At 41.4% G+C, this 26,340-nt stretch overlaps 1 protein-coding gene across 3 annotated transcripts in view; it reads left to right on the top strand.

Annotated features, from left to right (window-relative positions):
- The window catches only part of PARP16 (poly(ADP-ribose) polymerase family member 16), a 32,499-nt gene extending 7,725 nt beyond the window's left edge, over positions 1 to 24,774 (top strand). For all 3 annotated transcript variants that reach the window (XM_032238354.1, XM_032238355.1, XM_032238356.1), the window contains exons 3-7: positions 12,135 to 12,272; positions 14,233 to 14,439; positions 15,956 to 16,127; positions 17,576 to 17,717; positions 22,029 to 24,774. In XM_032238354.1, the coding sequence (XP_032094245.1) occupies positions 12,135 to 12,272; positions 14,233 to 14,439; positions 15,956 to 16,127; positions 17,576 to 17,717; positions 22,029 to 22,170 (801 nt within the window). In that variant the 3' untranslated portion in view covers positions 22,171 to 24,774. The remainder of the gene's footprint in view (positions 1 to 12,134; positions 12,273 to 14,232; positions 14,440 to 15,955; positions 16,128 to 17,575; positions 17,718 to 22,028) is intronic.
- The last annotated feature ends 1,566 nt before the right edge of the window (positions 24,775 to 26,340 follow it).

Consider the following 26,340-nt stretch of genomic DNA (forward strand, 5'->3'; position numbering starts at 1 on the left):
GAGCGTGGTCTCCTCATGGCTGCTGCTATGTTGCAATATTTTTGTGCAGGGCTTATTTTCAGGGAAAGGTATTCTATAATAATAATATTTACTTATTAAATGAATAAGTAAATAAATATTATTAAATAAATGTTACATTAACAAATCTCCTTTATAACAATTCTTTTTATATCCCCGTATTTCTAACTTCTGTTCTTATTATCTAACGATTAGTAAAATAAGTGCTGTGTAAAAATAAATAAGTTTCTTTTTTTTTCCTTAATTGTAAATGTTAATCTGTCCATTTCTGCACATTCTAATATTTTTTTTAATTACACTCTCATCTGTTGAGATCTGTTCGCTTTTCCATTGTTGGGCAAATACAATTCTGACTGTCAATCAATAAACCAGTTGATGGGCTCCATCCCACTCTGCGTTCCCAGGGCCAAAATCAGATCTTCAGGGCCTTGCAAAGTGGTGCCTCCAGTCTTCAGGTGTCAGAGTGGGGTCCAGTCTAATCTCTGCAGGAAAGCCGTTCCCAATGGAAAGGAGACACCCTAGAGAAGGCCCTTCTTCTGAGCCCTGCCAGATGTACCTCCTTAGGAGCAAGGACATGCAATATTCCTCCCTCCCATGGGTGGGCTTCAAAAATTTTAGCAAGGGAGGAAGGGGAAGTCTTGTGAACAGCATGAAAAAAAATCAGACTTTTGATTCCCTGTCTGCGGAAAGCGGAGACTTGCATTTCTTGTGGGTAGTTCACCTGTAGCTCATTTATTTTTTAAATTCACTACCAGATTTGCAGGTTAGAGAAATTGGATGGGCACCTTTTTTGAATTTCTCAAGAAACAGGAGATCCTTCCCCATTTTTTCCAGCTAATCTGTCATCTTTACTGGCAACGATGACACCACAACTGGAAAAGCCCCATGGAAGGTCTCTACCTCTAACATTTTCTCTTTTTTTTCTCCTCCCAAGCCAAAACATAGGCAGCCAAAGAAGCTGCAGAAAGAGGAAATCTGGGATTAAAATTAAGGCAATTACTAAAAATAAATCTTGGCCCATCCAGTTACTAAATATAGATTAACAGAGTTGGAAGGGACCTTGTAGGTCATCTAGTCGAATCCCGTCGCCCAAGCAGGAGACCCTACACCATTTCTGACAGATGGCAGTCTAGTCTCTTTGTGAAAGCCTCCAGGGATGAAGCCCCCACAACTTCTGAAGGCCACGTGACCATGGAGACGTCTTTGGACAGCGCTGGCTCTTTGGCTTTGGAACGGAGATGAGCAACACCTCCTAGAGTCGGGAACAACTAGCACATATGTGCAAGGGGAACCTTTACCTTTCCTAGTTAGTTAGGGGTCTGGTTTTAGCTGGTGATCAGAGATCAGAGGGTTGGAATTTGGGTCATCTGATGTCAGAAGCCTGCCCCTTTGCCTGAGGCCAAACAGGATGAAGCGTAGTAACAATGCAAGATGTCAGCAGTTCTTCCCACTCAGAAAGGGCTGGCTGGGAAACCTTTGTGATGGCCAGAAGTGGGGTGGGGGGGAATGCACAGTTTGAATCCGGGGACTGGTCTGCGAGGCTCTAAACGGCTCGAAGCTTCCAGTTACTCCTCTCCGTTCTCATTAACACTTTTCTAAGAACAAATTGCCAAGCTAGTTTACCAATGAGCCATGTCCTTGAACCTCTGCCAACCAGCCTTCATCTTTTAAGTAATGATTTGAATGGCCTTCCAAGGAAATTGTTGGGCCTGCTACTTGGAAGAGAGCCAAGGATTTCTTTGTTCCTTCAAGAAGAGCCCAGCTCAGATGGTTGGACCGATAGGGAAATTTTAGAAGTCCCTTTTCAGATGCAGGTGGTAATTTAATTGGCACCGGGCACCCTTTCAACCGTGGAGTCCCCGTGTTCCCTATTTGACTGACAGGAAGAGAAATCATTCTTGCACTCCAACAATGCTCGGGACTCAAAAGCTGGGTTAACAAAACACACATCTGTGTGCTTCCCTAAACAAATTATATAGAGGTAGTTCTTGATTAACAATTGAGCTGAATATTTCCACTGCTAAGGAAGACAGTTAATAAATTAGTTTTGCCCCATTTTTATGACTTTTCTTGCCACCGTTTTATGTGAGCCACTGCTGTTTTTAAGTTAGTAACACAGTTGTTGAGTGAATCTGGCTGTCAGCGTTCCAAGTATCATGTAGAATTAAATCAGAGTCCAAGGCAAAATGATCCTTAAAGTTCCAATTTAATAAACCAGACATCTTAGCACATCTGTGTAATCCCAATTCTGGAAATTACATCAGAATCCCACCCAGTTAAAAGTTCATGATCTTGTCCCCACACCCACAAATCCATCACATGGTCCAATCTTCTTCTTCCACGCTGTCATCTCCACCCAGCTGCTTCCGGTCAGATGTAAAAGTGCGGAGACAAAAAATGACCTTGGTCTTCTAGAAAAGAATGACAACAATACATTCCACAATCCTACTCCTTTCTATTCTCCCTTCCCATCAAGTATACTAATGAAACAGCATAATGAAATAAGAGAAAGTGTGGCAGGCCAAAATTCTAAAAGGAATATAATTGCAGGCCTGACACTGGCTTCCTCATTCGATTTGACTTCTTAGGTTTAGAATAACTTTATTGTCACTGAATGTACACTAATTGGCATACGTTAAAATGAAATTACGTTGTATACAGCTCTCAAAGGGTCTCCACTTCTAATATAAACACAAACGTGACAAGGTAAAATTATGCCTGTACCCACATATATTTGCTTGTCAGAAGGCACAAAAAGTGAACACATCACCCCAGGACACTGCAACAGTCGTAAACAAGTGTCTAAATTTTGATCACCATGGAAATGCTGCAAGAGTTATAACTGTGAAAAATGGTCATCAATCACTTTTTTCGGTATTATAGTGACTTCAGTCCCTAAATGAATGGTTGTAAATTGAGGTTATAGTGGCTTAACAGTACAACTAAAGCAAGGGCTGTTTTTTAAAAAATATAGTTTTATTTATATTTTTTTCTTTAACATCCAAAAGTGCTTGGTGAACAGTATATTGTCTGGGTCAATATACTTTGCATACAATTCTGATAATATTAGCATTTAAATATACATAATCATAACCTTTCAACTTCTAACAGTTGTGTATATATAGTAATTATAATATATTCTATTATATTTCAGTATAAATGCTATTTTCCCAATTTCTACTTCCTACTTTTTTCTAACAATATCATAACCAAGTTTTAAAATATTCTATATCTATCTCTTGCCCTTTTTTATTTTCATTTTATTGTAAAAAAAACTATTTCAATTTTGTTTAAACATACAAGCAGAATTTTGCTTTTAATACTCCTTGTTAAACTGTTTAAACTAAAATAATAAAGCAAAATAATTTTTTTAAAAAATGAACATTAATAACCACAAATTTGGTATTTACAAACATTTTTTTCTTTATGAGTTATGTACAAGACAACTGATTTTACATATTGAAAATGGTATAAAAGGAATGCATTTGCAGACAACCATATTTGAAAGGGCGGAAAAACAAGAGAAAGGGAATTACAGACAGTTTTTAAACTACAATAAAGTTGGTTAAAATATTTGTTTGTTTTTTAAAAATCAGATATAATTTGCATTGGCTTTTTCCATTAACACAGTTTCAAATCTCTTGCTCTTTTTAGAATTTTAACTCTTACTAACTTTTTGATGAATCTTTCATGCTTCTCTTTTGGTATCTTGTAACACCTTTTATCATGTTCATTTAATTTAAATATTTCATCTGCTACAACATACAGTATATCTCTTTCTGTTAAATCTCTAGAGCACCCATCCACAGTTCCCCCATCATTTTTAGATCTTTCTCTTTATTTTCTTTTCTGTTTTGAATTCTTAAAAGATATTCTATTTGTTCCCTGTTAGAAATTATTGCTATCTCTTCCATCTCTTCATCTGCAAGGGCCGTTTTTCTAGTTAAATATCATGCACAGCTCAATCTTATCCAGGAGCAGCATGTGGAATAAGCCCGTTGGATGTTTTATGCAGAAAAAAAGGTTTACTGATGATATTTGCTAAACTTATCCAGAAGGGCAAAGATCCATGTGGAAATTCTTTCCCAGGCTAGCTGGCTGTATCATTAGGAGATATTTGTTAATGATAAAAACAGAATTCTTGTTCTTATTACCATTTTCCTGTTGTGAGACCGGGAGGTTTGCATAACGTTTGAGTGGAGAATTCTCAGGTCTTTCATTATTAGCCTGTCACTGTGATGACCAAACCATAATATTGGCAGGCAATCTTGCAAAAGGCCAAGCTGGTCATTTCTGGTTACTTTTTGGATGGGAAACTGCCACAGAATACCAGGGCAGAGGTTTAGATGGCGAATTGGAAGCAAAAAAACTGGGAAATTAGCAGTGTCGATCCCCTTCCATAAGCTTCCCAAGATAATTGTCTGGATTTGCTCATGAAGCTGATGATACTTTGTTTGTTTGTCAAACATGTACAAGATAACAAGTTTAAGCATAAACATGGACATGAGCACCTGAAATGAATACAAATAAATGGGGACAGTAGGACAGGGACGGAAGCATGTCGTTGCGCTTAGGCAGGCACCCTTTATGAACTTCTTAGGAATGGGGTAAGGTCCACAGTCAACAGTTTAAGGTTGAAGCTGTGGGGGTTTGGGGCTGTAACAATGGAGTCGGGTAGAACATTCCAGGCGTTGACCACTCTGTTGCTGAAGTCGCATTTTCTGCCATCGAGTTTGAACCTTGAGTTTGTATCGATTGTTTGCCTGTGTATTATGGTGGTTGAAGCTGAAGAAGTTGTTGGCAGTTGTTACGTTTAAACTTATAGCCGTTAAGAAGTTGTTATGTTTAAACTTCAGAGTAAGAGGGTTTTTTGCTATATATTTTTAATCAGGGGTGTCAAACTCGATTTCATTGAGGGACGCATCAGGGCTGTTGTTGACCTGGGGGGTGAGGGGACTTGATGTAACTCCCCAAACTGCTGGCCTCATGTTTGCTCTTTGCATTGTGTAGACTAGGCCGAAGCCATGTTTACTCTTCACATTGTGTAGACTAGGCCGAAGCCATGTTTACTCTTCACATTGTGTAGACTAGGCCGAAGCCATGTTTGCTCTTCGCATTGGGTAGACTAGGCCGAAGCCATGTTTGCTCTTCGCATTGGGTAGACTAGGCCGAAGCCATGTTTGCTCTTCGCATTGGTAGACCAGGCCGAAGCCATGTTTCAAAGACCGATTCGATCGCACAGACTAGGCCTTCTCCGGATTCCATCTGCCAGCCAATGTCGGCTGGCGACACCCTGGGGAAGGTCCTTCTCTGTTGCAGCTCCGGCCCTCTGGAACGAGCTCCCCGTTGAGATCCGGACCCTTACTACCCTTCCGGCCTTCCGCAAAGCGACTAAGACCTGGCTCTTCCGGCAGGCCTGGGGCTGTTGAGTTGTCCAGCCCCACTTCAGGTTTGTGACTGTTGTGTAATTTTAAAGTGTTCTTTTATTTTATTTTTTATATCCCCCCTCCCTTTTATTGTAAGCCGCCCTGAGTCTCTTTTGAGAGTGGGCGGCATACAAAATTTATTATTATTATTATTATTATTGTACAATTGTATCACAGCGGCCAGTTGTTTCGCCGGATTTGGCATTGGTTACTAGTCGGGCCCCACCCAGGGGCCTAGGACGTCGTAACGTATTTTCGTAATATGCGTGCAGATCCAAGCAGTGTGGCTTTTTGCATTTGACTGATGGTGATTTTGTCAATTTTTAACTGTTTTAAATGTAATTCCAGTGCTTTTGGAATAGCACCCAGTGTGCCAATTACCACTGGAATTACCACTGCTGGTTTGTGCCATAGTCGTTGAATTTCGATTTTTAAGTCCTGGTATCTTGCGATTTTTTCATGTTCCTTCTCGGCGACCCTGCTATCACCTGGTATTGCGATGTCTATGATTGTGACCTTATTTTTCTCAACCAGTGTGATGTCTGGTGTATTATGCGCCAGTATTTTGTCGGTTTGTATACGGAAATCCCACAAGATCTTGACCATCTGATTTTCGGTGACTTTTTCAGGCTGATGTTCCCACCAGTTTGTTGCTGTTTTGATATTATAATTTTTGCACAAATTCCAATGGATCATTTGTGCTACTGAATTGTGCCGCAATTTATAATCAGTCTGCGTGATTTTTTTACAGCAGCTGAGTATGTGATCAACAGTTTCGTCAGCTTCTTTGCAAAGTCTGCATTTGGCATCATCAGAGGATTTTTCGATTTTGGCCTTAATGGCATTTGTGCGGATAGCTTGTTCTTGCGCAGCCAGGATTAGTGACTCTGTTTCTTTCTTTAATGTACCTGTTTTTAACCATAACCAAGTTTGTTCACTGTCCACTTTATCTTTTATTTTTTCCAGAAATTGACCATGCAGTGCTTTGTTCTGCCAACTCTCCATTCTTGATTTTATCACATCTTTTCTGTATTCTTGTTTTGTCTGTTGGGCCTTCAGTAGATTTTTGTTCTTTACTTCGATTAATAGATGTTCTTGAGTGTCTTTTAAATAATCAGCCAGTGCATGTTTTTCTTCTTCAACTGTTTGCTTCACTTGTAATAATCCTCTGCCACCTGATTTTCGGGGCAGATATAGTCTATCAGTATCACCACGTGGATGTAAACTGTAGTGCATTGTCATTAGTTTCCTGGTTTTTCGGTCCAAAAGGTCCAAATCAGCTTGTGTCCAGTTAACTATGCCAGCTGTGTATCTTATAACTGGTATTGCCCAGGTATTTATGGCCTTGATTGTATTTCCACCATTCAATTTAGATTTTAAAATTTTCCTAACTCTGTTGGTGTACTCTCGCCTGACAATAGTTTTTACTTCTCCATGCTTGATGTTATCCAACTGCAGAATGCCTAAGTATTTGTAGGCTTCATTTTCTTTGCATTTAATTAGTTGGCCATTGGGCATTTCAATTCCCTCAGATGCAGTGATTTTGCCCCTTTTTATGGATACAGTGGCGCATTTTTCCATGCCAAACTGCATTGAAATATCGGTGCTGAATACTCGGACTGTATTTGTCAATGATTGGATTTCTATTTCTGACTTTCCATAGAGTTTCAAATCATCCATATATAGTAAATGCGAAATTTTTTCAGGTTTTTTGGCTGTTTGGTAGCCTAATTTCATTTTTTTTTAAGATTACTGATAGTGGGATCATTGCGATGATGAAGAGAAGAGGTGAAAGTGAATCACCCTGGAAAATTCCTCGCTTGATATTAACCATTCCGTAGCTCTCATTCCCTACTGCCAACTCAGTTCTCCATTGTTTCATTATTATTATTATTGTTGTTGTTGTTGTACAATTGTATCACAGTGGCCAGTTGTTTCGCCGGATTTGGCATTGGTTACTAGTCGGGCCCCACCCAGGGGCCTAGGACGTCGTAACGTATTTTCGTAATATGCGTGCAGATCCAAGCAGTGCGGCTTTTTGCATTTGACTGATGGTGATTTTGTCAATTTTTAACTGTTTTAAATGTAATTCCAGTGCTTTTGGAATAGCACCCAGTGTGCCAATTACCACTGGAATTACCACTGCTGGTTTGTGCCATAGTCGTTGAATTTCGATTTTTAAGTCCTGGTATCTTGCGATTTTTTCATGTTCCTTCTCGGCGACCCTGCTATCACCTGGTATTGCGATGTCTATGATTGTGACCTTATTTTTCTCAACCAGTGTGATGTCTGGTGTATTATGCGCCAGTATTTTGTCGGTTTGTATACGGAAATCCCACAAGATCTTGACCATCTGATTTTCGGTGACTTTTTCAGGCTGATGTTCCCACCAGTTTGTTGCTGTTTTAATATTATAATTTTTGCACAAATTCCAATGGATCATTTGTGCTACTGAATTGTGCCGCAATTTATAATCAGTCTGCGCGATTTTTTTACAGCAGCTGAGTATGTGATCAACAGTTTCATCAGCTTCTTTGCAAAGTCTGCATTTGGCATCATCAGAGGATTTTTCGATTTTGGCCTTAATGGCATTTGTGCGGATAGCTTGTTCTTGCGCAGCCAGGATTAGTGACTCTGTTTCTTTCTTTAATGTACCTGTTTTTAACCATAACCAAGTTTGTTCACTGTCCACTTTATCTTTTATTTTTTCCAGAAATTGACCATGCAGTGCTTTGTTCTGCCAACTCTCCATTCTTGATTTTATCACATCTTTTCTGTATTCTTGTTTTGTCTGTTGGGCCTTCAGTAGATTTTTGTTCTTTACTTCGATTAATAGATGTTCTTGAGTGTCTTTTAAATAATCAGCCAGTGCATGTTTTTCTTCTTCAACTGTTTGCTTCACTTGTAATAATCCTCTGCCACCTGATTTTCGGGGCAGATATAGTCTATCAGTATCACCACATGGGTGTAAACTGTAGTGCATTGTCATTAGTTTCCTGGTTTTTCGGTCCAAAAGGTCCAAATCAGCTTGTGTCCAGTTAACTATGCCAGCTGTGTATCTTATAACTGGTATTGCCCAGGTATTTATGGCCTTGATTGTATTTCCACCATTTAATTTAGATTTCAAAATTTTCCTAACTCTGTTGGTGTACTCTCGCCTGACAATAGTTTTTACTTCTCCATGCTTGATGTTATCCAACTGCAGAATGCCTAAGTATTTGTAGGCTTCATTTTCTTTGCATTTAATTAGTTGGCCATTGGGCATTTCAATTCCCTCAGATGCAGTGATTTTGCCCCTTTTTATGGATACAGTGGCGCATTTTTCCATGCCAAACTGCATTGAAATATCGGTGCTGAATACTCGGACTGTATTTGTCAATGATTGGATTTCTATTTCTGATTTTCCATAGAGTTTCAAATCATCCATATATAGTAAATGCGAAATTTTTTCAGCTTTTTTGGCTGTTTGGTAGCCTAATTTCATTTTTTTTAAGATTACTGATAGTGGGATCATTGCGATGATGAAGAGAAGAGGTGAAAGTGAATCACCCTGGAAAATTCCTCGCTTGATATTAACCATTCCGTAGCTCTCATTCCCTACTGCCAACTCAGTTCTCCATTGTTTCATTGCCTTTTCAGTAAAGGATGTAATATTTTTGCTAATGCCAGTTGTTTCTAAGCATTTTATGATCCAACTATGTGGCAGTGAGTCAAATGCCTTTTTGTAATCAATCCAGACCATATTCAAGTTCGTTTTTCTGTTCTTACAATTTTCTAATATCATTTTATCAATTAGAAGCTGATCTTTTGTGCCCCTGCTCCTTCTTTTGTTGCCTTTTTGCTCTACTGGCAAGATGTTGTTTGTTTCCAAATAATCCATCATGTTATCTGCAATAATGCCTGTGAGTAATTTGAAGGTTGTTGGTAAGCATGTTATTGGTCTATAGTTTTCAGGTGTTGTTCCTTTAGTTGGATCTTTCTGAATCAAGTATGTTTTTCCAGTTGTCAACCATTCATCAATTTGGCCCTTTTGTAAAATTTCATTCAGTTGCCTGGCCAATATTGCATGTAAACTGGTCAGATATTTGAGCCAGAAACCATGTAATTGGTCCTTTCCAGGTGATGTCCAATTCTTTACCTTTTTAACTCGATTTTTGATCATCTCAGTTGTTATTTCTAATACTTGCATTTGTTTGTTGCCAATGCTTTTCTCAAAGTCATGTATCCACTTTGCTTCCTTGTTGTAGTCCTTTGCATTTTCCCACAATTCTTTCCAGAATTCAACTGTGGCCTGCTTTTCTGGTTTTTCACTTTTGGTGTCACCATTCACATTAAGACTTTGATAAAAACGCCGTTGGTCTGATCGAAATTGCTGATTTTGTTTATATTGGATGATTCGTGCCTCATATCTTTCAATTTTTCTAGCTGTTGCTGTTATCTGCTGTTTTACAATCTCTACAGCTTCATTGATGTTTCTTGTATCCAATCTATATCTTCTGATTAGCCGATCTATGATTTTGTTGTTTTTAAGCCGTTGCTCATGCATGTTCTTTAAGTTACTAGCATCTGCCCTTAATTTTTTGATTTTTTGTTCTAGACGGATTTTCCACTTTGGCTTTGATGCTTTTTCTGTTGTGTGACTAGGTACTTTAATTTTAATGCCTAGTTCATTAGTGACTATTACAGCTGCGCTGTACATTAACTGGTTTGTTTCCAAGATGGATCCCGGTTCAATTGTTGAAAACACTGCATTAACCATTTTCATGATAGGGGCCAAAATTTTCTTAGGCACAGTTTTTAGTGATGGTAAACGTTGCCTTTCCTCATTAAGCAGAAAATGCTCCATGATCTTATCCTTCAATTCTTTTTGTTTTTGAGTTAGTTCATCAGTTGGTTCAGTGATAACTGGTTCTAGTGGTGGTGATGTTATTTCCTCCCCGAGAGCTTCTTCTGGGAGTTCTACTATAGTGTCTTTAGTTGTGTCTTGAATATCAGTTATTTCCGCTTGTGATATTGGGTTTTGCAATTTGCCTGAATTTCCTCATGTTCAACTTCACTAAACACTTTATTCCGTATAATAAATCGCCTTTGATCTGCTAGTCGTTGTTCACTAACATTTGAATCTGGATATTGTTGTTTCCATAATTCATACATTCGCTTTAAATAGCCTCTTTTTTCTGGCTCTGAGTTGTAGTAACAGGCCATTATGGCATGGTTTTCATCTGCACTATATTTTTGTCGTTTTGTTGGCTGGTCCACTTGTAGCCCACTTGTCGACGGATGTCCAGGGACCCCAACATCCGCCGCGGCCCTTGTTAACCCACGCGACGACCGATGCGGTATGGAATTCTTATTCGTTTTTTTCACCATATTGTATGGGTTGGCGGGGTTTTTTTTACGGGACCAGATGCCAACCTGATCCCAACCTTCCTCCTTTCTCATCCGGGCTTGGGACCAGCAACGGCGGAGTTTTGGGACCGGCAACGGCGGAGTTGTTGTTATTATTATTATTATTATTATTATTATTATTATTATTATTATTGAAATTCAACGACTATGGCACAAACCAGCAGTGGTAATTCCAGTGGTAATTGGCACACTGGGTGCTATTCCAAAAGCACTGGAATTACATTTAAAACAGTTAAAAATTGACAAAATCACCATCAGTCAAATGCAAAAAGCCGCACTGCTTGGATCTGCACGTATATTACGAAAATACGTTACATCCTAGGCCCCTGGGTGGGGCCCGACTAGTAACCAATGCCAAATCCGGCGAAACAACTGGCCGCTGTGATACAATTGTACAATAATAATAATAATGATGATGATGATGTTTGCTCTTCGCATTGGGTAGGCCAGGACAAAGCCATGTTTGCTCTTCGCATTGGGTAGACCGGGCTGAAACGGCAATCCCGTTGGTGGGATCCAAACACATCGCAGACCGGATCTGGTCCACGGGCCTTCTGTTTGACACCTCTGTGTCATTATTGGGATTGTTTAATCTGTGTATTTTTACATGTTTCTATGTTTTTTTGTCATATCTTTGTGTAAGAGGTTATTTTATTATATAGTTGTACCTGTACTGAAAAAAGTTAGAAGTCAATCCTCTCCTTCCCTCATTTCTTTCCTCCCCTCTCCCTCTCCTCTCCTTTTTTATCATTTTTCAACTTTTTTCTTTTTTGATTCCCTCCCCCAAATTGTCTCTTTTCGTTATGTTGAAATACACACACACACACACACACACACACACACACACACACAGACAGACATACTGTTCTTCTAAAACATCATATAAAAACATACACATCAATCAATCCAAATAAGATTAAAATTATACAAGAACAAAATAATAATTTCTTACTCCTAAATTGAAACATAGAGCATCATAAGCTTTATGAGCAAATCCAGACAACTCTGTTGGCAAATATACGGAAGGGGACTAACATTGCCAGCGTCCACAATTTTTAATTCAAATTCCCAATGTACAAAACAAAGAAAACAAAACAGAGAGCTACCTCAATTTGCTCATGACACACGCTTGGCTCCCTTTATGTTTCAAAGCTGCATGCCCTTGAACTGTAAGAAATATATTTTTTTTATATGTTTTCTTGTTTGAACCATTGGAGGGCTTGGAGTTGTGAAATTGTGTAGAAAAACTCTACCCATCCTTTTCCTGTGTTCCATTCTCAGCTTGCAGATACAAGTGCATTAGGGAGCTTGCAAGAATTCTTGGATTCTCCCCAAAATCCTGACCAAAGAACTTTGGAGCTGCTCCACTGGATCCTGTCTTCTAAGGCCTGGTGCATCCACTCCACCAACAAAAACAAGGTGAGAATTTTCCTGGATGGAAGGAAGACCCAACTCAAAGAAATCAAATCAAAAGCTGTTTTGAGAGCTGAAAATTCATCTGGGAAGAGTTGAGTTGGTTGTTGTTTTTCACTACTTTATTTTGCAACGAAACAACTACATCCTCCAAAAAAATTATGTTGCCTTTATGACTTAGTTAAAAGTTAAGCTCTGGGAGTGGGCTGTAGCCATCAGTGCCAGTTGCAGAGACAATAGCAAAAAGATTTGCATAGAGTTGATTTTAAGAAGAGAAGAGATTGGATGTTCTGTCAAGATTTGTGGCAGTGAAGATAAATGCAATAGAAAGGAAGGACCAAAAGTGCTCCTTTGTGATGGTCCAGAAAGCCAGACTGTCACTCTTTTCCCTTGGAATATAATATTTGGAGTGGCGTGATGGCTCAGTGATTAAAGACACTGAGTTTGTCAGCTGGGGAATTGACAGCCTGGGTTTGAGACCTGAGCTCTGCATAATGGAGACACTCTTGGATTTCCTGCAAAAAGACTGAGCTAGGATCGTCTTAAACGGTTAGGCTGGGTTGAAACAAAATGCTTAGCTTGGCTTTGGATTTATGTCCAACTACTATAGAAGGGCGACCTAGTGGTTAAGGTGCTGGGCTTGTCGACTGGAAGGCTGGCAGTTTGAGACCCGAGTACCGCCTGATGGTTGAGCCACCTGTTTTTGTCTCAGCTCCTAGCAGTTAGAAAGCATGCAAATGCAAGTAGATAAATAGGTACCATTTCGGTAGGAAGGTAAGAGCACATAGTCATGCTTGGCCACATGGCCACAGAAGTATCAATGCTGGCTCCCTTGACTAAGAAACAGAGATAAGCACCATGCCCTAGAATTGGAAAGGGCTGGACAGAAAAGGCTTTACCTTTACCTACAGTATAGATACAGTACAGTACTCCTCAATTTATGACCAGAATTGAGTCCAAAATCTATGTTAATACGTGAGAAATTTCTTAATGGAGTTTTGCCCCTTTTAATGACTTTTCTTGCCAGAGTTGTTATGTGAGTCCAGCAGTTGTTAAATTGGTCACACGGTTGTTAAATGAGTCTGGCTCCCGCATTGTTTTTGCTTGTCACGAAAGGCGATCACATGATTCCTGAACACTGCAACAGTCATAAATATGAGTCAGTTGTTACATTTGTTACAGACAAATGTAAATCACATGACCATGGTCAATGGTCATGAAAAATCATCATGTAACTATTTTCAGTGTCATTGTAACTTTGAATGGTCATTAAATGAACTGTTGCAAGTCGAAGTGTACTTGTATTTGGAGCAGTGGAAAACCCAGTTGAAAAACAAGACAAACCATTAGGTGGATCTAGCTCCAGAATGGTTCCTTTTTATTGGGGGGGGGGGGGTCATTTTTAAAAAAAATACTTTTAATTCCTTAGGGCAGCTTTTCCCCACTTGGCTTGAGTTATGACCAAATCACTTTGAAGTAGCAGGGTAGTCCTCATTAATGACAATAATTGGGACCACATTTTCCATCACTGAGTGATGCAGCTAAAAAATGCGATGCCAGAATATTTCCTTGCTTAGCCGTAGCAAATCTTGCAGTCTTTGTTGCTGTCGTTCAGGAAGGATCGCGGGTTATTAAATCAGGACTTCCTTGCAACTTCCTGCTGGCTTCCCATGAGCAAAGTCAATGGGGAAGTCAGCTGGATGTTGAAAGTCCCAGGTGACATGCAAGATGTCAAAGGAACCAAAAAGGATGATGTCCTGTTGTGACCATCAATCCTTGACGTGTTCTACTTGAGGGCCCCGATAATCACTGATACCCCCCCCCCAAGTTTTCAGGGGTGAGTACAGATCTGTGGCTCCTTCCTTCACGTGTAATCTGAAGACCCTGAAGCTCAGAGGGCTTAAAAGCAAGAGAGAGCGAGATCTTCCATGTAAATAACATTCCTATATTTTTAATATTTTTTCAGTATGAGAAAATCCAGGAACTGGCAGGAGCTCCCAACATGCCTGTCCCAGTGCCAGACTTCCTGTTTGAAATCACCTACTGCAAAGAAATGAATGCCAAATTTGAGGATACTCAGGCGGGGAGAGACCTCATCTATGCCTTCCATGGGAGCCGCTTGGAGAACTTCCATTCCATCATGCACAACGGGTTGCAGTGCCATTTGAACAGGGTAAGGAATGAGCTTGGTTTGCATCCAAGGAGGAGAGTAAGGAAGGTGGATCTCTCTCAGTCCAAAAGCTACAGCACCAGAACAACAGCACTTAGTCTTACATACCGCTTTATAGTGCTTTTATAGCCCTCTCTGAGTGGATTACGGAGTCAGCTTCTTGCCCCCAACAATCTGGGTCCTCATTTTATCCACCTCGGAAGGATGGAAGGCTGAGTCAACCTGAAGCTGGTCAGAATCAAACTCCTGGCAATAAACAGAGTTAGCCTATAATTCTGCATTCTAACCACTGCACCATCACTGGTTCTGGGACAGCATTCTCTCTGCTATGTTAGCAAACCAGATGGCTTTTTGAGAAGATATAATGGTATGTGGGCATGACTTTGGGAAACGGGGAAGATCCATAGAATAATGGTCAGATAAAAGACAGCTTAGCCCACAGAATGAATGGAGGGGGGTAGCAAACACCTAAGAATAAACCCTCTCTACTTTCTTGGGCTGTAAAGAGGTGGATGGGAAGAGATGTACTTTCAGACTTGCAAGATTCTGTGAATGTAACCTTACAATAAAGTAGACTTAGTTCACCTTGGCATTGTCAACTGTCCAGTTGGCGAATCTAGAAAATGAAACTCCCGGGACATTATTTTACAAAGAGTATAAACTTTGTGGCACAAAGAGTATAAACAGTGGCACAGAAGAAGAGAACCCAGCTCTGAGCTTCCCATGCAAACACACTCATAGTTCATTCGCCTTTCTCCACGGACCATCCACAGTCCATTACGTCCACCAATTCCCTTCTGTTAATTTTTTTGGGGAACCAGCCGGCCACGCTGTGGCATCTCCTCTGAGTGTCCTTGAGGAGGGGCAGTTACATCTCACGAGAACCAATGATGTGTCAAGCTGCAAGCAAAGTGGAATATAGGTGAAGGTTTGAGTCAGTCTTGAGAGGCATGCTTCCTTCTTGGACTACCTTGTAAGGTTGACAGAACTTCATACGGCCTAAGGCTCTTAGTCTCTGCTGTAGAGACCTCTGGGAACTCCACATGAGTGGGATGTTAAATCCTTACTTTAAATAAGGTGGCCAATAGGCTAGCAATTTGGAATTTCCTGGATTCCCCCACTTGCTGAAAAAGGGGCAAAGCTCATTCTAAGATAAGTGGGCAACAGGCCTTGGTGTGAAGGTCTTATCTTTCCTTATATTGTTCTCCCTCCAGCAGTCTGCAGTCTCCTGGATTTCTCCACTTGCTGAAAAAGGGGCAAATCTGAAAGAGGTTTTTTTTAAAAAAATAATCTTTTATGTTTATCCCTTTGCCGCTACAAAGCAAAGTTTCAAGAGCAAAACTAAGGGGTGGGGGAATGGAAAAAAGCTCTCTGAAATAAAGGCTGCCTTATATAATAAAGGACATATGGTCACCAGAATATTAAAAGAAAGTATCCAGGAATAAAATATGGAACAATTCCTAGAATTCTAGAATTCCTCTTTGGCCAAGGAGATAGTGATCTTTCTGGTATTTTTCAGACTTCCTTGTTTGGGGAAGGCACCTATCTGACCAGCGACTTAAGCCTGGCCCTCCTCTACAGTCCACACAGTCTAGGCTGGCAGCGAAGCGCGATGGGCCCAATTCTCAGCTGTGTCGCAGTTTGCGAGGTCATTGATCATCCAGATGTCAAGTGCCAAGTGAAGAAAAAAGGTGAGTCTCAGAAAGAACTTCCCCCAACTTGGAGCCCTCGATTGTACATCTCGTCTTTTTTCAGTAACTGGTTCTTCAGCTACCATTCAAAGGTACAGTTGGGCTGAACAAAGGGACTTATTGGCCGTTCCTTCTGCTTAAAATGGTTGCAACATCCCAGTGGTCACTTGATCATGACCCTCACTTCTGGCTTCCTACAAGCAAAGTCAGTGGGGAAGCTGGCAGGAACATGACATCTGTAGGAGATGAGCAGGCTGAGCCCAAGGGAGGAATGAAATGTGTCACCAGTCACGAATCCCTTCGTGGTCCTAAGAGATCTGAGTCTAGCCTGCCTTGAATTCCTTATCTATCGCCAATTTGCTTGGACCGTTAGTAGCTCAGATTCTTGCAGAGAGCTTAAGCTTGCCATAAACCTCCATATTCATTTGAACTGCCTGGATTTCCGGATTTCCTGCATTTCACACTTAATGGAATTGGGGCAACTGAGTTGTAGCACTCACTGCTGGCTGTTCAAGTCTTCCCATTCAAAATGCATGGCTTGCTTTCTCAACCTTGTCCAAGGAACCTGGCCGCCTTGTTACCCGTTGAGAGCAAGTGACTCTTGCTACATATAAACTTACAACTGCTTAACCAGAACTCGGTTTTCCAAGGTCTCCCAAAGATCTTCAACCTCAAATCCTTTAAGCTTGGATTTGCACAACTCATTGACAAGGAAGGTTGAGCTGGATTCCTGCTGCCTGCATAGACATGTCTTCCCTCCCTCCTCTCTTCTGCTTGCTTGCTTCCCTCCCTCCCTCCCAATGTCAACTCTCAGTGTTGTCATGGGGACAGAATGGGGTGTGTGTGCAGCCGGTTTGGGAGGGGTGCATCTTATATGGTAATGTGATTTATGACACAGAGCGAAGGAATGTGGGCAAAGTTCAGAGATAAATCAAACAAAGCAGAGGATTGACTGCGAACATATCTTGCCTAATGGTGCTCCTAATAAATGACTGGTTTTGTATTGAAAACTTGCCTTGATACTTATGAATCAATTAGGGCATTTTTAGGAAATCTCACACCCTCCTTTTCTCTTTTCCTTCTTTCGTCTTTTCCTTCCTTCTCTCTCCCTTCTGCTTGCTTGCTTCCCTCCTTTCCTCCCTGAGAATTTGGTATTTCAACATGTTGGCCAAACTGAATATAGCCATAGCCACTTGCTGATCTGAATTTAGGGGTTTGTGTGCTGAAGGTACATATGGCAGGGGCCCATCCTCCCCATCCTTTTGCAATGCTCTGCTCAGCCATGGTCTCCTATTAAGCTCTTCAAGGCTCCTCAAAAGTTTTGGACCTTCTACATAACTTGCAAGGCAGACCTTACAATCAAACCATTCTTTGCACACAAGAATCTCGGTTTCTTTTCTCAGTTTCATCCAGAATCTTACTCCCCCCCTCTCTTTTTTTTTTGGCAGACTCTAAAGAAATTGACAGGAAGAGAGCCAGAGTGAAGAACAGTGAAGGGGGTGACGTCCCTCAGAAATATTTTGTAGTTACAAACAACCAGCTGATACGGGTGAAATATTTGCTAATATATTCACAGAGGCAGCACCGAAGGTGAGTGTCCCTTCCTTCCCCCTTGCGGACTTCACTGTCCTGTCAGTGAAGATACCTTTAGAGCCGGGATGGCGAACCTATGGCACGCGTGCTACAGGTGGCATGCGGAGCCATTTGTCACGGCACGTGTGGCGTTGCCCTGTCATCTGGCCAGTGCACATGTGCGCGCTGTCCAGCTGAATTCAGCCTTTTTTAAAGCCATTTTTCACCTTCCCCAGGCTCCAGAGGCTTTATAGGAGCCTGGGGAGAGTGAAAACAGCCTTCCCCATGCCCCAGAGCCCCTCCAGAGGCTTCAGGAGCGCAATAAAACCAGCCCTATGGGCAAACCGGAAGTTCGGGAACAGACTTCCGGTATGCTCATAGGGCCGGTTTAAGCCCTCTGGAGCCTTCAGGGACCTTCCAGAGGCATCAGAGAAGCTTTTGAAGCCTCCGGAGGGCCTGTTTTCACCCTACCCAGGCTCCTATAAAGCCTCTGGAGCCTGGGGAGAGTGAAAAAAGCATGCAAAAAGTGGGAGGGGAACACCTGTCATGCGCATGCGCACTGTGGGGGTCACGCATTGCATTATGGGTGCGGCATTCCCGCGCACAACCCCCCTGCGCTCCCCCTGCTTATGGCACGCGAGCCAAAAAAGGTTCACTATCGCTGCTTTAGAGCATGTCTGAAGCTTCTCCTGTCACCATGGCTCAAAAATTCAGAAAAACCATCACAAGAGAAACCGCAAAAGAGGCAGATAGCATTAGCATGTAGACTTATATACCGCTGTGCAGTGCTTTATGGCCCTCTCTAAGTGGTTTACAGAGTCAGCCTCTTGCCCCCAACAATCTGGGTGCCCATTTTACCCACCTTGGAAGGGTGGACGGCTGAGTCAACCTTGAGCCAGTCAGGATTGAACCCCTGTCAGTCGGCAAAATTAGCCTGGAGTACTGCTCTTAACCACTGCGCCACCAGGACTCCAACCCAGACATAAAGGCACATGAAACCCCAGTGGTGGTAGAGTTGTCATGCAGCTGAAGAAAACTGGCTGCAGAACTAAGCTTTCAAGGAATCAGGTTTCCTCTCCACATTTTAAGTCAAGCTGCTAGTTCTTATGACTGCAACGATGAAAGTATGGCCCCATGGCAGCTGTAACCTTCTGCACGAAGCTAAAGGGGGACACAAGGACAAAACATACATTGTAACAACAGGATACAGTTCGTCCTCAATTTACAACCGTTTGTTTAGTGACCAAAGTTTCAACGGCACTGAAAAAAGGGATTTATGACCATTTTTCAGAGTTATGACCATTGCAGCATCCCCATGGTTACGGGATCAAAATCCACAGCCTCGGCAATTGACTCATATTTGTGGCAGTTGCAGCCTCCCAGGGTCATGGGAACCCCTTTTGTGACCTGACAAGCAAAGTCCAGAGGAAGCCAGATTAATTTAACAACCATATTACTTAGCTGTCGATCTCTCAGGCATTTGATCTTTCCTAGGGCTATAAAATGAGGACCTAGATTATTGGGGACAATTTTCTCACTGTAAACCGCTTAGGGCTATAAAGCACTGTCAAGTGATGTATAAATGCTATCCCTCCTTCCCTCCCTCCCTTCCCAGTGGTTAGAATGCAGTATTTCAGGCTAACTCTGCCCACTGCCAGGAATTCGAGCCCGACCAGCTCAAGGTTGACTCAGCTTTCCATCCTTCCGAGGTCGGTAAAATGAGGACCCAGATTGTTGTGGGCAAGAGGCTGACTCTGTAAACTGCTTAGAGAGGTCTGTAAAAGCGCTTTGAAGCTATAAGTGCTATTGCTATCACCGTGTTTCCCCCAAAATAAAACAGGGTCTCATATTCTTTTGACCCCCAAAATAAACGCTTGGCCTTGTTTTCGGAAAGGTCTTATTATTTTTGAGCGTGGTCCCCACGTGGCTGCTGCTGTGTCATAATATTTTCAGGGAAGGGCTTATTTTAGCACATGCGCTCAAAAGCCTGATTGGGCTTATTATCCATGGAGGTCTTATTTTCAGGGAAACCAGGTACTCACTTAACATCTGCAATGATTCACTGTGGCAAGAAAGGTTGTAAAATACAGCAAATGTCGCTTTCTTGCTTAGCAATAGACATTTGGAGCTCAATTGCAGTGGTAAATGAAGGACTACCTGTTCACACTCTGCCCCCTTCTGTCCAATATTCTTCACAGCAGTTACAAATACAATTATAAGTTTGCTTCCTACTATTAAGGTAATCACATAGCTTTCTACAGTCTATTCTGTCTATTTCCAAACCATAAATCTTACAACATTTTTCTATTTCAAGTGAAAAAAGCCAATAAGAGGTTTCCAGGTAGCAGTAAATGTAACACTCCACTTTTCTCTGATTGAAGAAGCCAATTTAGCCATTTTAGCGAATTCTGTAACCTTGGCTTGTTGTTCCTTCAACCTAGATTACGTTGAATCTTGCCATCTTTGTACATATAATTAATCTCACTGCAGTTATCATATAAAAAAGCAAAATTCCATGACTCTTTTCCAAACCCCTCTGATTTCAACTCTATATTAATTTTTAAGCTCTTCTGGATCAGAGTCTGTATTTGGATCCAGAATTTTTCTAGCAACATGTCCATCTAAGACAGAGATCTTCAAACTTGGCAACTTTAAGACTTGTGGACTTCAACTCCCAGAATTCTCCAGGCGCCTGCCTGCCTTCCTTCCTTCCTTCCTTCCTTCCTTCCTTCCTTCCTTCCTTCCTTCCTTCCATCCTTCCTTCCTTCCTTCCTTCCTTCCTTCCTTCTCTTAGTCCTGCTGACTGGAAATTCTAGGAGTTGAAGTCCACAAGTTTTAAAGTGGCCAAATTGGAGTCCTGCTGGGTGGGGAACTCTGGGAATTGAAGTCCACAAGTCTTAAAGTTACCAAGTTTGGGGACCCTTGATTTAAGACATAAAGGATCTTCTTTCTTTCACCTAAGGCTAAACATATACATATATAAGACACCATTTATGTCTTATACTTAACCTGTCTCCATTTTTTTCTCTGCAACAACAACCATCTCCAGTAGACTGAACTGAGAGGAAGAAAGGTTAAATTGTTCCCTAAATTGAGTTTTTACTTTATGGACTTATCAGCCAACTGCATCTTTTCCACTTGTTTTTTGGAAAAAAACTGACATTGTATTGTTTGTATAGAATTGGGAATAGAACTTCAGGCCTGAAAAATAATTCACACTTCCAAAACTTGTGGACTACATTCTTTCTCCCCAACTTGACCATTGGGCACTATCTAACAAAATGAAATTTAGTGCTGAAAAAAGGAAGGTTCTACATTTAGGCAAGGAAAATAAAATGCACATGTTTTTTGTGCATGTGGTACTTCACTCAATAGTAGTAATTGTGAGAGGGATATTGGAGTCCTAGCGAACAATTATTTAAATATGAGCCAGCCATGTGCTGCAGCTGCCAAAAAAGCCAACACAGTTCTAGGCTGCATAAACAGAGGGATAGAATCAAGATCACGTAAAATGTTAATACCACTTTATAATGCCTTGGTAAGGCCACACTTGAAATACTGCATCCAGTTTTGGTCACCACGATGTAGAAAAGATGTGGAGACTCTGGAAAGAGTGCAGAGAAGAGCAACGAAGATGATTAGAGGACTGGAGGCTAAAACATAAAGAACGATTGCTGGAATTGGGTATGTCTAGTTTAATGAAAAGGAAGACTAGGGGAGATATGATAGCAGTGTTCCAATATTTGAGGGGCTGGCACAGAGAAGAGGGAGTCAAGCTATTCTCCAATGCATCTGAGTGCAGGACAAGAAGTAATGGATGGAAACTAATCAAGGAGAGAAGCAGTTTAGAACTAAGGAGAAATTTCCTGACAGAACGATTAATCAGTGGAACAACTTGCCTCTAGAAGTTGTGAATGCTCCAACACTGGAAACAGACAGTCACTTGTCTGAAATGGTATAGGGAAGTGGTGGGATGCAACCGGTACACCCCCGTACGGATGTACTGGTGCCTGCTGGGAGCACCAGGTATAGTTCCAGTACAGTGCTCTGGAGGGCCTACCCGCCCGCCCACCCTCTTACCTGTATTTGAGCCAATCGGCGCTTCTGCGCATGGAGCATACGGTGCCTGCACGACACTCTGCTGAGCAGCTGGAGTGTCACATGCAGTAAGTATGCATGTGCGCACTGTGCGGATTCATGTTGATGCCCAGCCTCGTTGCACCGGGATCCGGAACCCACCACTGGTATAGGGTCTCCTGCTTGAGCAGGGGGTTGGACTAGAAGTCCTCCAACTTCCAGCTCTGTTATTCTATTCTCTCTATCTTGTAGACTTTCCGGTCAATCGTGGCTCTCCAAACATCGTTTTGCGGTGATGATGACTCTCTACTTGCTGCTGCTGGTTATCATAGGGACTAGCAACTCGCCAGCTTTCCTCTACTACTGGAACCGAATTTTTGACTTCAAGCAATGATACTTGGTGCATCTTGGGCTACAGGGTGGAATCCGGGGTGGATGGGTGGGGGAAAGAAGACTAATGATCTTCACCAGGTGCCTTAACAGGGAGAAATGTTCAGTTTTTGTGAATCCCATCAGCCTGAAGAGCAGGACAACGTGATGGGGGTTGTGACAGGAATATTTCAGTGGCCTTAATTTTTCTGATTCCTTAGCGTTTGGGATAGATAGTTTCCAAAAAAGACTCAGCTGAGGAGAGCTGCCCCTTCCTTGGTCTGCTAAGGGGCTCACAACAAGGTCTCAGAAATGCCTTCAGAGCTGAAGAATGAAAAAACAGGGAGCATTAACCTTTAAAGAAGACACTTCATCACAATTCTGACGTGCTGGTATACTTAGGCTTGTTCTGAATTCTGAGGAGATTTTGCAGGGCGAAGGATAGCAGAACAGGGAGTGTTAGCCTTTAGAGAAGACATTTCATCACAATTCTGACATGCTGCTAACAAGTTAGGCTTGTTCTTAACCCTGAGGGGATTTTGTAGGGTCTCCTTTGAAAACCACACTGTGTTTTAATACCAGTGGTGAAAGGCAGAGAGGAGGACAAACTTGCTCTCATTTAAAGTGTACCTTTGTGATGAAATGATCAGGTTGGAAATATTCATGCCATTTGAGAGCAATAATGACAATCAAGCTATCTGGATTCCCACAACATACTTCAATCTGGCTAAGGAAGCAGAACTTTTTTGAGGTTTGCATATTAACTCAGCCCAAAGGCTGGATCTATCCAAATTGCTAGGCTTTGAAAATCTTAACACTGATGAATACTAACCACCCTGAGCATCTTGTGCTCGGCGTTTACCTGAGCTGCTTGAGTGTTGTGCAAATACACCACTGGCTGCTTAACTCCTGGTGAGGTTTGCAGAGGAACTCACACTTAGAAGATACTCCCAGGCTCAGCAACATTGAGTTGGGCAACTGTGAAGTCTCACCTTGCGCTCTTCGCACAACAATAGATTGCACCACCAATGGCTGATGCCTGATGTTGTGACCAGACTCTGTGGAGATCCCCTGCACAAAATAAAAATTGCCAAGCACTTTATCATCTGTAGGAAGGAAACAGTTGTTCTTTTGCCCGAGACACAAAATGGAAGCGGCCGTGAACTGTCCGATGCTGTTCCTCTTGCTTTCTCTTCCTCCTCTGCGTTGGTTCTTCTCTGGTTTGTGTTTCTCAACATCTAGGTTTAAAAAAGCTATGTAAATCTCCAGGGATATTGGAAGCCTGGTTTGCTCTTTGTGTGATGTCAGCTGTTTAGGGTAGACCAGATCAGGAAACACCGCCAGAAGACTAGAAGTTGGCTTTATGGAGATAGGCTGTCTTGGCAGCCTATCTCCATAAAATAGCAGTAACAGCATCTTAAAACTTGGATCATGTTTTACTTTCCTTCCCCTTCAAACCCCCATTGATCCAGGGAAGGCCCAGGCTGGGTCTCTCTTTCAAACCACCTCCCTTCCCAGCACTTAAGGAATGTTTCAGCTCTCTTTACCCCACATAACTGTTTTGGAATATTTGCTACATGGTTCTATTCAATTTACTTCTAGACCATGTCTTATTTGCTGGTTGCCTTCACCACTAGCTCAAAAAGTCTGGAATATTTCCAGGGGTGTTTATTATTGGGGGATCCAAAAGTCAAGATAGCAACTTCAACGCCATGGCTGGATTGAAGGACTTTTGATGGCATTGGAGCTGGTGCCATCTTCACCCTCCCTGTAGACACCCCTGCCTAAGCCCCTGCTACATTCACCAAGCACACTCCCCCAAGTCACTGAGGAACTACTGGCAGATTGATTTGCATAACCTTGGTTAGACTTTGGAGCTATAACATTTAATGCAAACCCTGAAAATAGGTTAATTCAGTAATTGAGAGAAATGTATTAACCACAGTTAAACAGTCAAGTACCTTGATTGGGGTTTTGCGTTGGTTTGGAGAGGAGAAATGAGTTATGCAAATATCATCTGCTTAGTTTACCATTCCTGCAGAATAGTGCGCCATGCTAGAAAATGGATTCATTGGGTAAATGGGTAGGTATACTCGAATGCAGGTTTCAATCACATGGTTGCAGGTGCCATTTTGACTTTTTTCCATCCTCCAACATCCCTGGATCCCTCCAACATCTGTGCAAGTTGGGGGCCATGAGGTTGGGGTTCACTCCTTCCAGTTTTCCATTGATCAAGTCAAGTTAGCAACTTTCACGCGCTACCAAAAGTGTTCTGAAAACCTCAAATCAATTTGTACAATGAGTAACAGGAGAGAAAGGTCTAATGTTTTACATACTATAGGAAAACCAACCCTTGTCTTAGCATAATGTCTGAATCAAGCCAGCATGAAAATCTGTGTGGCCAGACCAGTGAAGTCAACTGTAGACTTCATTAAAAAAAAAAGATTTTCCTAAATTGCTCGTTTTTCAACAGTTTCCCTTTGTTTATCTGAACCAGGAAGATAAAAAGAACAACAGAAAAAGAAAAAGCAGACCAGGAGCAAAACAATAAGACGTAAGGGCTTCTTAAATCTGTATATATGTAAATAAAATTTTACATAAAGTTTCAATAAAGGATGACTACAATCTACGTCTCTTAAGTAACTTTCATGATAAAATTCTTTATGAAAGTGACCAGGGGTGTAACATCATTAAAAAAATGTTCACCTCTAAAAGCTGCAAGGAGCATGATGGGGATGAAACAGCCCTGTTAAGGGGCAAGAATTTTTTTTGTTCTCTTTTTCATTCACAGGGATGTAAAAAGGTGAAACATTTAGACTACTGCATAAAATGCTTGTTCTGGTTATTGAATTAATCCATTTGCTGGGTTGTGCAAGATGTTGAACTTCTTTAATTTAGAACAAATAAAATTAACAAAAATGAAAACAATATAAACAATCTGGAAAAAAGAAACAAAAATCATATGAGATATTGCAATGGGGAATATTAAGATACAACTACCGCAGCCCTTCAACAGTAGAATTGAATGTAGACTATAAATAAGCAACGCTCCTTCTAAAAGTAGTCTAAATAAGCCCCCACAAAGTAAGAAAGCTCCTTGAAGTTTTTGGGATGTCCTTTCCCAGTTGAAATGTCCTTTCCCAGTAATGATGATGAAACAATGCAAAATTCCTGTCAACTGTCCGACTAGCGAACCCAAAACAAGTAAACACACTCGGGAGCTTTGAATTCCCAAAAGTAAAACTTTATTGAATACACCATTTTGGTACTGAAGAATCAAAACCAGCTCTGGTTTTCCCACACAAATCCTTGTCGAGTTAAACAATAGCTTCCCTTTCTCCTCACCCCTCACATTGTCCAAATATAAGATGTCCTTTCGTTGTGGGAACAGTCCATCTCTTTCTCCAACACCTGCAGTGGTGACCTTGATGATTTCCAGGCATTCACGATCCGTGCACAAATTCTCAGCACTCAATTCAACCCTTCTCCCCCACCCTCAGTTCATTGGCAAGTTGAATAGCAATAAGGTTTGAAAGAAGCCCAAACAGTTCAGTCTTGACAGTTCCTTGTTGAATTTTGGAATATCTCCTGGGTGATGTTCTTGGGTGTAAAGATGTTCTCTCTATGGTGCAGGTCTGAGAGTCTGTAACCTCCCTTGGCCTTCCTTTTTTTTTTTCAATTAACTCTAAACAAAGCTGAACAAGGGAATTTTCTTGCAGAGTTCCCTGGAATCCACCTGTAGAATTTATTCCCCGGTCTGTTTATTCTACCAATTTGGTGGAGAACAAGACTTGAAACAAGCTGAATCAAATAAATCCACAACAGATTAGCAATTATGACCAAAGGAAATTGTGACAAATAGTTTTGAGGAGGTGTTTTTTTCCTATATTTTGGGTTCCTGATCATAGACATCCCAGAACATCTTTGTGCTTACCTGAGAAATGAGATCCTGATTGTTTTGATCCAGCAAAATCATATTTTCTTAACATTAATTACAGAAATTAGACCTAGACCCAGGTAGGGTGTAACCAATCATGGCTCAGCCTAGGAAGATGAAATTGACTATTTGAATCGTAATTCTAGTCGAAATGAATTGATGTTTCAAATCAAAATTACAAGAGGGTTTCACTTATTGGATTTGTTGAAACAGAGATCAGGGAAGCCCCCTTTAATCTGGATTCCTGCACGGGGATTG

Source organism: Thamnophis elegans, unplaced genomic scaffold (genome assembly GCF_009769535.1).
Source record: "Thamnophis elegans isolate rThaEle1 unplaced genomic scaffold, rThaEle1.pri scaffold_130_arrow_ctg1, whole genome shotgun sequence".
Taxonomy (NCBI): Eukaryota; Metazoa; Chordata; class Lepidosauria; order Squamata; family Colubridae; genus Thamnophis; species Thamnophis elegans.